This window comes from Nomia melanderi, chromosome 4 (genome assembly GCF_051020985.1).
Source record: "Nomia melanderi isolate GNS246 chromosome 4, iyNomMela1, whole genome shotgun sequence".
NCBI lineage: Eukaryota > Metazoa > Arthropoda > Insecta > Hymenoptera > Halictidae > Nomia > Nomia melanderi.
Window position 1 is genome coordinate 1,160,978 of NC_135002.1, and position 9,258 is coordinate 1,170,235.

Below are 9,258 nucleotides of genomic sequence, written 5' to 3' on the forward strand. Positions count from 1 at the left end.
CGCGGTTCAACTTACGATCCGTCAACGGAATTCGTCACTTGTAACTTGCCATTCGTCGCTTCGAAATCCTCATGCTTGAATGTCGGAACGCCAGGACTCCGAGTGTCAGAAGCATGATCTTCCAAAGTCATTGCAAGGTACCGAGGACGCGGAGGTGATCTGGAGCATGATACTGGAGCGATTTCCGAATGCTGCGCCTCTGCTGTGCGAGATGGAGGCGGTGGTAGACCGCGCCGAGGATCTTCTCCAGCAGTTGCGGGCACCCTGTCAACGGGAAATCGGTTGGTCCGGCAGGAAATTTCCCCGTAGTAATCTAACAGTAGGATAAGGTAGAAACCCTCTGGAATCCTTTACCATTACAGAGACTTCCACCTCCTTCTGCACTCCTGACTCCGAGAACTCCAGCATGTTAATTTCCGCGAGGGAATCCTTGTCCATCGGAAACGATGTAACTATTAATTACAGGAGAGCCGGTGCCTAGGTCCATTTATGACCGTACCGTCGATCTCCTTAATTCTACCCATATTTTTTAACGTCATTCTCGAGGACCCGGTGCTTTAAATCTATCATCTGCCATCTTAGGTTAACCGTTGGAACCAAAAAATGGACAACCTCCTGACAGGTTAGGGATTAATGGACGTAGGCACAGGGGGTTTATAAAATTTATTTGATTTGTTATTGAACACTACTTGTATTTCTATTATATGTATTGCATTCTATAATGATAATATTATGATTCATACTAATAATAATAATAATATCATAATAGAATGCAATAAATATAATAGAAATATAAGTAGTGTTAACAAATCAAATAAATAAATTTTATAAACCCCCTGCCATTAATCTCTAACCTGTCAGGAGGTTGTCCATTTTTATTATTATTATTCAATTATTATTATTATTATTATTACTATGAATCATAATATTAATACTGAGCAGTCCTGTTTATTAAAGAATGCAGAAAACGGTGGCAAAAGCGTCGCAGGAGTGCAGGTGTCGGATACCAACGTCCACGACGCAGATGTTTCACCTGATCAGAATGACATTGCTCAATCGAACGAGTCGCGCACGGTTATTCGACGATCCGTGCTTCCCAAAGACAACGCACGTCTGTAGACTTCTGTTTGACGATCGTTATTGTTTCTTTTTACAATATTTGGGTCTTATCGTGTCTTAGTCGCTGAGCAGAGGGCGAAGGAGGCGCGCAGTTTGGAAGAATGGGAGAAGGTGGTGGACATTGCCATGAAGAAATCGGTTGAGGACGATGGTAATGGATTACTATAAAAGTTTCAGTTTTATTTTTTTTGTTCTTTTAATCTTCAGTAAACGATGGCTTCCGCGAAGACGCCATTGATGCGGACCGGAAGCGTTCTAAGAGCAAAGAGCGGAGACGAAATAGGTCCAGCTCTGATGGTACCGTTTTATATCGACAAAAGCGAATTTTCTTAAACGTAAATTACTAGCGGGATTTCAAAATTTCTAGAAGCTGAGAAAGGTTGCATTATACTGCACCAGCAAGAGAAATGCGCGGCCGTTGGTGACTCTACGATCGAGGTCGATTCGAATCAAACTATTAGCAGCCAAGAACTAATCGAAACTAACGACGACACCGCGACTATGCTTAAAGTAAAACTGCTCGGTAGTTTTAGCGTTAACGCGTTGAACAATGATCCTTGAAATTGCTTGAAGGGAAGCGGCGACGAGAATTCACTGAGAATCCCAGAGAAGCGGACGCCATTGTCTATCCTCGAAGCCTACGCGAAGCGCTGTAAAGTTCAGGTGGCATATCAGCATGTGACCGATGGTCCGTATCGGTATAAATCGAACGTCTTCGCCATACGTGGCAGCCTCGGTGGATTTACCGGTAATTCGACAAATATCAAGCTGCTTCCAAGAAGAGTGTAAATCTATTCTTCAACCGAACAGCAACCACCCTCGGAGACAGCGAGGAGACCGCTAAGAACAGCGTGGCTACTAAGATACTCCAGATGATCGCCAATCAACAAATGGACGACGGGAAACTTGGCACACTCGCGTATCTCTCGAGAGACGAGTAAGTGTGCGTTGCGGAATTTGACTGTGCGACTCGTGAAACGGTTGTTTCACTAATAATGGATTTTGTAGAATGCTGGAGATAAGCAATCTCTGTCTGAAGAGTCCAAGGACAACGGGCCAAAGAAGACTTTACCTGCTCTGCCTCGAGGAAGATCAACCAGTGCCGAAGTACACCGTTGAAAAAGCAGGAACCTACGAAGGCTTCAATTATTCCGCCACTTGTTCCGCGTTGGGCTGCACCAGTAAAGGTATCATTCGATTCTTAACACGTTAAGCGCCACGAAAATCTTAAGCGTTTTCCCATAGAGTTGGTCTTTTGTAGCAAAGAAAAGTAGGAAAAATTGTGAATTGTTTGGCGTTGCAACGGTTGCGTTACACTGTTATCAACTTAGTTGCCTTATTAAACATTTTTATTTCACATCGGTTGTCTTGTATGTTACGATTGTTTTTTAGTCATTCGGAAGCGTCAGTCACCAGTGACTGACATGGCGCTTAACGTGTTAACCCTGGAGTGCAAAGGGTTAATCGAGGATTTCTTTCTCGAGACTTTTATTCGTGATCTTCCAACACAGGTCGAGGCGTTCGGGAATGCGTTGCGAAAAAGTCAGCCGCTGAGGAACTGTACCGTCGTTACTGCCAAGGCCAAAGATCGAGTACAAAGGTAACTGTTTGACCCCTGCTGTCTGTTTCCTATGGCATCTTTGTGATGATCCAAGGCAGTTTCCCAGTTTTCTTGTACCACCAGTAGTCGTAGATCAGCTTGCTGATAATGAGTATCGTCAGGGACGCTAGTATGATATTGATGATGTCTAAGAGATTGATCCAAGGGTCGTCGTCCGGCAGCACGCAGATCTCCGTGCGCGTTAGGTCCCGTATCTTCAAGAAAGTAGGATGTCAAAAGTGTTGAAAAGTATTGAATATTGAACGTTCGAAATGATTTTGGAAATAAATAGTTTCGCTTGAATGCTATAATGAACGTCTAAGAAACTGAACATAATTTACTGTTAGAATTTTTATAGGGATTACATAGCAGTAGTATTAAATGCTCGGTAGTTCTAGTGTTAAACGTGAATGAAATTCTCGGATCAATTCTTAGTTCTCATTAGCCTGAGAACGGTTTCTTGTTATTTACCTACCGGAAGTCTCATGAATTTAACAGTAGAACTACTTAGTAATTAGAGTCGGAGAACGCCTACTCACGATTTTCCCATTATTGTCGTCCCCGTTTGTCAACGAACACTTAACGTCGTCGATGTCCTTCACAAGGTTAGCGTATTTGATAATAAGATCCTGAAACGAATTGCTTTTTTACGGAAGCTGTCGACGGTTGCGCGGGAAAAGTTACCTGAAAGCCAGGCGTGAAAAGGCAGTCGCAACGCCACGAGTTGTTCCCAAGATACAGACTCACGGCGTTTCCATTCTGCTGTAACACGTTTTGCAGAGCATACGTGGGCAGCTGAAACAGTGGCAACAGAAACTAATCATCTCTTAAAACGCTTAAGCTCTAATTACCATGTTAAGTACTCTGAATACAAATCCTCTAGCAAAGCAATGTTTGTTGACTCGACTCGCCGTCCGTATATTAATCATTTCTGCTGTGTTAACCCTTTGAACTCTGTAGGTTCCAATATTGCACCAGTTACAATATTAAATATTTCAATGAATCTTAAAGAAACTACCCTAAAATTATTAGATTCTCCACGCATCAAAATTTTCTACTAAGGAAAATGAAAGATCTAAGAAATGTTATAGCATTGTTCATTTTCGCTAGTACTATAAAAATTAGTTGCAGTTGCTGATAGATTACAAAACAACCTGGAGTGCTAAGGGTTAATGAATCTTAAAGAAAGAAACTACCCTAAATCGGTTGCTAATCAACTTTTCATGTTCCATTAAAACACAAGAGAACCACGAACATCGGTCAGCTTGTTCCCACGAAGACTGAATAACCGGAAGTGGTCCACCCAGCTTGATCCCTCCAGCTGGACGATGCTCTCGATCTGATTGTCGTCCAGGTAGAGATCTATCACTCCTCTATACACTGGATTAGTCGTAAGTGGTGTGAGATCTTGTATCTGCAAGAAAGCGAAGCGTCAATTGCCATTTTAGTCAATGTTTATATCGATTGTAGATTGTACATTGTAGATTATAGATTGTAGATTGTAGATTGTAGACTGTAGACTGTAGATTGTAGACTAAAAGCTACAATCTACAATCTACAGTCTACAATTTTAATTTACAATTCTCAAATTCACCTTATTTCCAGTCAACCGAAGAGTAGTCGTGTTCTCCGGCAAGAAGCCAGGCATCTCGATCAGTCCACGATGACTACAGTTCACCGCAGCGAATGCCATCAGTTGCCTCTGGATGTGCTTCCCTCCTTGGCCGACAACGTACACCAGCTCGCACTCGCACACCGTCCTCTTGCACTCCTCCGCGAGCTTCTGCAATGGCAAATCTGTTAGACACGCGTACAGATTCCTGAGTCGATACTTTGGAATAATAAATGAATAATACTGAACACGATGCAGACTTCGATTATTTCGACCACTTGGAGCAGCGGTCTGTTCTCGTAAGGCGCGGTGCATCGAAGGCTTTTCTTATCGGCGATTTTATGGCTGAGGGAACCCTTTCTCTGGTCCAGTATCCACTTCGTCTTCTTGTCGCATTTTAAGGGATTACCTTCGTCAGACGATTCTCCGTTTATTTCAATGAAACGCGAGCAAACGAGCTCTAGCAACCGTAGACTCCCAACTCACCGGACAGATAAACGTGACGCAAGGAAGGACTGTCGAGCGCTGTCATGTTAGCGTCGTCAATGTTGTTGTTCCTCAGGTCGAGAGTCCTCAGGTTAATCAGGTTGGAGAATACGCGATCGGGCAGCTTTTGTAGCTTGGTCCCGGTCACCTTGATCGTCTGCAGTGTTCAATGTTAACACGTTGAATGCCGTAGGGTCAACAGTGACCCCCGGTTATATTGAATAATTATGAATTATTCAATTAACACGTTGACTGCCACGGAAACCTTCAGTTTTCTGTATCGCTTATTTTGTAGCCGAGATGAAGAACGGTTATTTATTAGTTGATATCAACAGCAAGATAAACGAGGAATAATAATAAACGATGCAGTGAAATAATTTGATACTATAGTTCCATTTTGTGTATTTCGCGTATTTTTCAATCGTCCGGAATCAACTTGTTAATATCGTATTCACTGTCACAATCAAAAGGATCCAGTGATCATTAACATACCTCTAGCAGTCGAGTTTCAGTTGGGAATGTTGACGAGAGTTCAAGCAAACTGCCATTGGCAATTACCAATTTTCTCAAGGAAGGGAATCCGTGCAGTTCGAGCGCGGGATCGAACTTCTCCAGGGACCAATGGCAGAGGATCAAAGTTGTCACATTTTCACCGCTAGAATATTCAAATAGTAACTTTCAAAGGAGTCGCAGTCAATTGTAAGTACTTATCAGAATGCGAAACCGAGGTATTTACCCGGATTTCCATTTATCGTCGACAGTGTGAAAGCAAACGAGCAGGCGATCGTGTTCCCTGAACTCGCACTTGCGCTCAAATCCATCTAATTGCAGGTGCCGGAAGTGGCAGTTTTCCTCATTCGCTGATGAGATATTTAGCTGTGAGAGCCAGACTATCGTCCTACGTGGTAGACAGTGTTAACAATTGTCTGTTCGAATTTGCGCATCAATGGCGGCCGACTTAGGATTCGGGCGTTCAAAGGTTTCGATGCTTCTGTACACGAGAGGCTTAGATGTTTGAACATCCATCACCCCTGACAACTTTCAATTTCAGCCTCGAGTGCATCACAATATTAGCAGGGTGCTATCTAATCTCCGGGGACTTAATTCCTAAGCACACACGGAAGCATCGGTTCCTTGCGCAGCAAATTGCCTATGCAACCAGTGACTGTCCTATTGCTTATCTAATCAGAATCGCATCGGGTCTCGTACTCTTTCCATTGTACAAAGGCCTACCGCGCGATTGATCATAAAAGCGATCGCAGCAAATTTAAAATGACTCGATGGAAAGAATGCTTGTGCTCGAAGACCGCTTCTACCTATTATTTACCCGACTGATTCTGAATTTCGCGCAAACAGAGACGTTACCTTCCGAGAAACCTAACGCGACGCGAACCGAAGAGTAATCTCTCCACAAAATTTACTCGTAACGAAACCGTTAGCTCGTTAGAATGACGGGGACTGCTCGAAATCGCAGATAATAGTTACTTACAGCAAAGCAAGACCAAACGAAGAGGAACACATTCTCTGATCCTTCGACTGCGCAACGATTCTCCGGCCGATTAGAAATGTAATGGATCAATTGATCTTACTTTAGAAGTCAGAAGTTTGGCAGGAAGCGAGATCTCATAATTCCGCGCCGCACAAGTGTCGACTGGTTGGCTATCGATGCTAATGAGAAAATCGAAGGTGGTCCCCGACTCTCGTCGGATGACCAACTAAGACGTCGCCGGGGTTTAACTGGAAAAGAACATATTGCAGAATGCGGGCGCAGACGCAGATATTCGATTTACATAGTGCATTAGTGCATGCTGCGATACGCGAGTGCATCGTTTTCGCGGGGAAAACTGCGATTAACCCCTTGCCTAATGATTTCTTTCTCAACTCCCATCGATACTACTACTGTGTCAATAATTTATTGGGAAGAGAAAAATTCTAGGCATATTCTGTGACTATATGCTGATATTGTTTAAGTATCATAATTGATTACAGCAGAATAATATTAGTAGTATTAATAGTATCAATAATATTAATAATACCAATAATATTAATAGTACCAATAATATTAATAGTATCAACAGTATTAATAGTATCAACAGTATTAATAATATCAACAGTATTAATAGTATCAATAGTATTAATAATATTAATAGTATTAATAATATTTACTTTGAATTCGAACAAACTGAATAATATTTATATTTGTTAATCAGATTAAAAATTGTCATAAGGCAAGGTGTTAACAGCTACCTATGTATATGTAATTATTCTTCATAATTTGCAAGCTCCAGTGATCACTTGTTAAATAAATAGTCGACCTGTTAAATAAATAGGAAATCATTCATTAATTGATTCCAATATAGTCTATTAGTACAATAAAACTTGAAGTGAAGTAACGAATACGAACTATGCAGCATACTCGGTTTGAAATGCGCGCCCAGATTACCGGTACCTCCATCGTCTTCATGTGATCCTAATACCAGACGCAAAAATCGGCAACAAATTCAGTTTTCTTCGTAGCAGCGCCATCTATAGTCAAGTTATCTCTATTACCGTTATCAGCACAGACTTAAAATACCTAACAGACCTTGCAGCTTATGGGAATTTTTGTTTGGGACATCCGAGCTCTCAACACCCCGTACCATTTGCGTGTAGCGTTCGACGTTACCGATCAAACGTTTCACCTGGTTTAGCAGCTGCACATTCCATTTCTGCTACGGGTTTGTCATACGATTTAGCAGCAACGAATGTAATAAGGATAGAAAACAACATTCTCTATAGCTCCGTCCTACTCCGTTGCATTCGGTCTCCTTTTGTCCTGTTGCTGCGCACCAATGACGATTGCGTCCAAAACCGTGGCGGTTGAAAAACATGGTGAGTGGAAGGCTCCATGACCTTTCGTTACGAATAACCGCTGACGCTTCTCGCCTGTAGAGAAATAAATACAAACTTAACTTTCTGGAGCAAGTAATGAAGTAATTAAAAACTAAGTCATTTTTAGAAATTGAAGAAATTAAAAATTGGTCTTCTGAAAGACTTTCATGTCACAGTATTAGGCAGCTTTTGTCTGAATGTGATGCAAGCTTCAGACGACACACGTGCAATGTGCAAAGGTATCTTTAATGCAAAAGAAAAGAAAAATAATTTAAAAGTTGAGAAAGAATTATTTTACTTCGAATGTTAATCCTCTATAGGTTTGTGTGACTTTGAAGTTACATATCAATATATTGTACATCAACATAGGTACATATGTATTCAATGTTTTAAATAATTGATAAATATTTGAGGAAAAATATTTCATTCTAAATATAAAATGAATGATAAACGTTCGAAAAACAATACCTTTTTCAGAATTTAATAATAGAAGTATACGTATTCAAGACTTTATGCTACTAGAGTATATAGTTCAGAAGTTGACCGTTGACAGGAAGAGTCCATGAAGCATTGCGGCATTTTTGACGTCGGTATTTCAGACCGGTAGACAGAAAAATACATTGTATGCACAGCCTGCACAAATCTTAAGTTGCGAAGAGATACAGGAATTCGTGTTCCATACAGTGGTGCCACCTACAACTGAATGTCCTGAGACCTCTTGTCCTGTGATATTATCCTAGTACGAAGTACAAAAACCGACACCGAATTCATCGTTGCCATGGACGTATTTCTTGGAACCGTTGCCTGCGCCACTGTCATGTGATCCTAACGCAACATGCATCTTTCGATGGAAAATTCATCGTAGCTATAGAAGCATACTTCGAACTGTGAAACCTCCATCGGTCGTATGCGATCCTAACAATAGAAGTAGATTTTGAGTCGAGTCTCGCGATTATCTTATTTTGAACGACGAATTCAATGGAAGCAGTAGTGCCGCATGCATGGAAGAAGAGAAATTGAAATAAATTGACAATCGTACGGAAAGAATAAAAATTCACTAAACGTCGAACATGCATTTCTTCGGTGTTATTGATTTATTTATGTTTCCATATAGACGCGAGTATTCATATATATCGGATATCATTTTACAGAGGTGAATAAATAATTGATATGATTTTTCGTACAAAGTGCCCTGTTTGAGATAACGGGATCTCGTTATACTGGAACCAAAATAACTTGAACTCGCGTATTTGTTTTCATTTTTACGTATCTTCCATTGGTCTAATGAATTAATCGCTAAGTTCGTCCTTAGTGGAACGCTAGTTTCGCAATTAACGTAAAATATAATAAAGAAAATCAATGTCCACTCACTTAGGTTCCATATTGTTAAGGTGCTTTCAAAATTGACGTTGAAAATATTGAAATAAATCCTAGCTACTTACTTGTACTCATAACGATGCTACTCGACTGTCTGAATTAATATTAAATATAAATATTATTTAAAAAATTATAGGCATTAAATAACAATGAAAAATTGTCGCAAACAACTGACCAATCATCGAACTGGACA

The 9,258-nt window shown here is 40.9% G+C and overlaps 2 protein-coding genes across 4 annotated transcripts; one reads left to right on the forward strand and one right to left on the reverse strand.

Moving 5' to 3' along the window:
- The first annotated feature begins 79 nt into the window (after nt 1–79).
- On the forward strand, nt 80–2,731 carry LOC116428322 (uncharacterized). The gene is made up of 10 exons (XM_031979786.1): nt 80–281; nt 363–448; nt 943–1,111; nt 1,181–1,270; nt 1,327–1,416; nt 1,487–1,629; nt 1,693–1,867; nt 1,930–2,056; nt 2,128–2,306; nt 2,631–2,731. The coding sequence occupies exons 1-10, from the start codon at nt 80–82 to the stop codon at nt 2,729–2,731; spliced, it is 1,362 nt and encodes a 453-aa protein (XP_031835646.1).
- swi2 (Protein singed wings 2) lies at nt 2,284–9,074 on the reverse strand. Of its 3 annotated transcripts, none has more exons than XM_076367453.1 (13): nt 8,157–8,343; nt 7,402–7,742; nt 7,065–7,343; nt 6,307–6,554; nt 5,554–5,715; nt 5,310–5,472; nt 4,818–4,974; nt 4,592–4,740; nt 4,314–4,502; nt 3,975–4,133; nt 3,404–3,514; nt 3,259–3,348; nt 2,284–2,934 (listed from the first exon to the last, which is right to left on the reverse strand). In XM_076367453.1, exons 4-13 carry the CDS (start codon nt 6,336–6,338, stop codon nt 2,749–2,751), a joined length of 1,398 nt encoding a protein of 465 aa, XP_076223568.1. In that variant the 5' UTR covers nt 6,339–6,554; nt 7,065–7,343; nt 7,402–7,742; nt 8,157–8,343; the 3' UTR covers nt 2,284–2,748. The 3 variants fall into 3 exon arrangements, with proteins under 3 accessions (XP_076223568.1, XP_076223567.1, XP_031835327.2); XM_076367452.1 differs by having other exon boundaries at nt 7,065–7,132; nt 7,222–7,742; XM_031979467.2 differs by lacking the exon at nt 8,157–8,343 and adding an exon at nt 9,060–9,074 and having other exon boundaries at nt 7,065–7,742.
- Between the last annotated feature and the right edge of the window lie 184 nt (nt 9,075–9,258).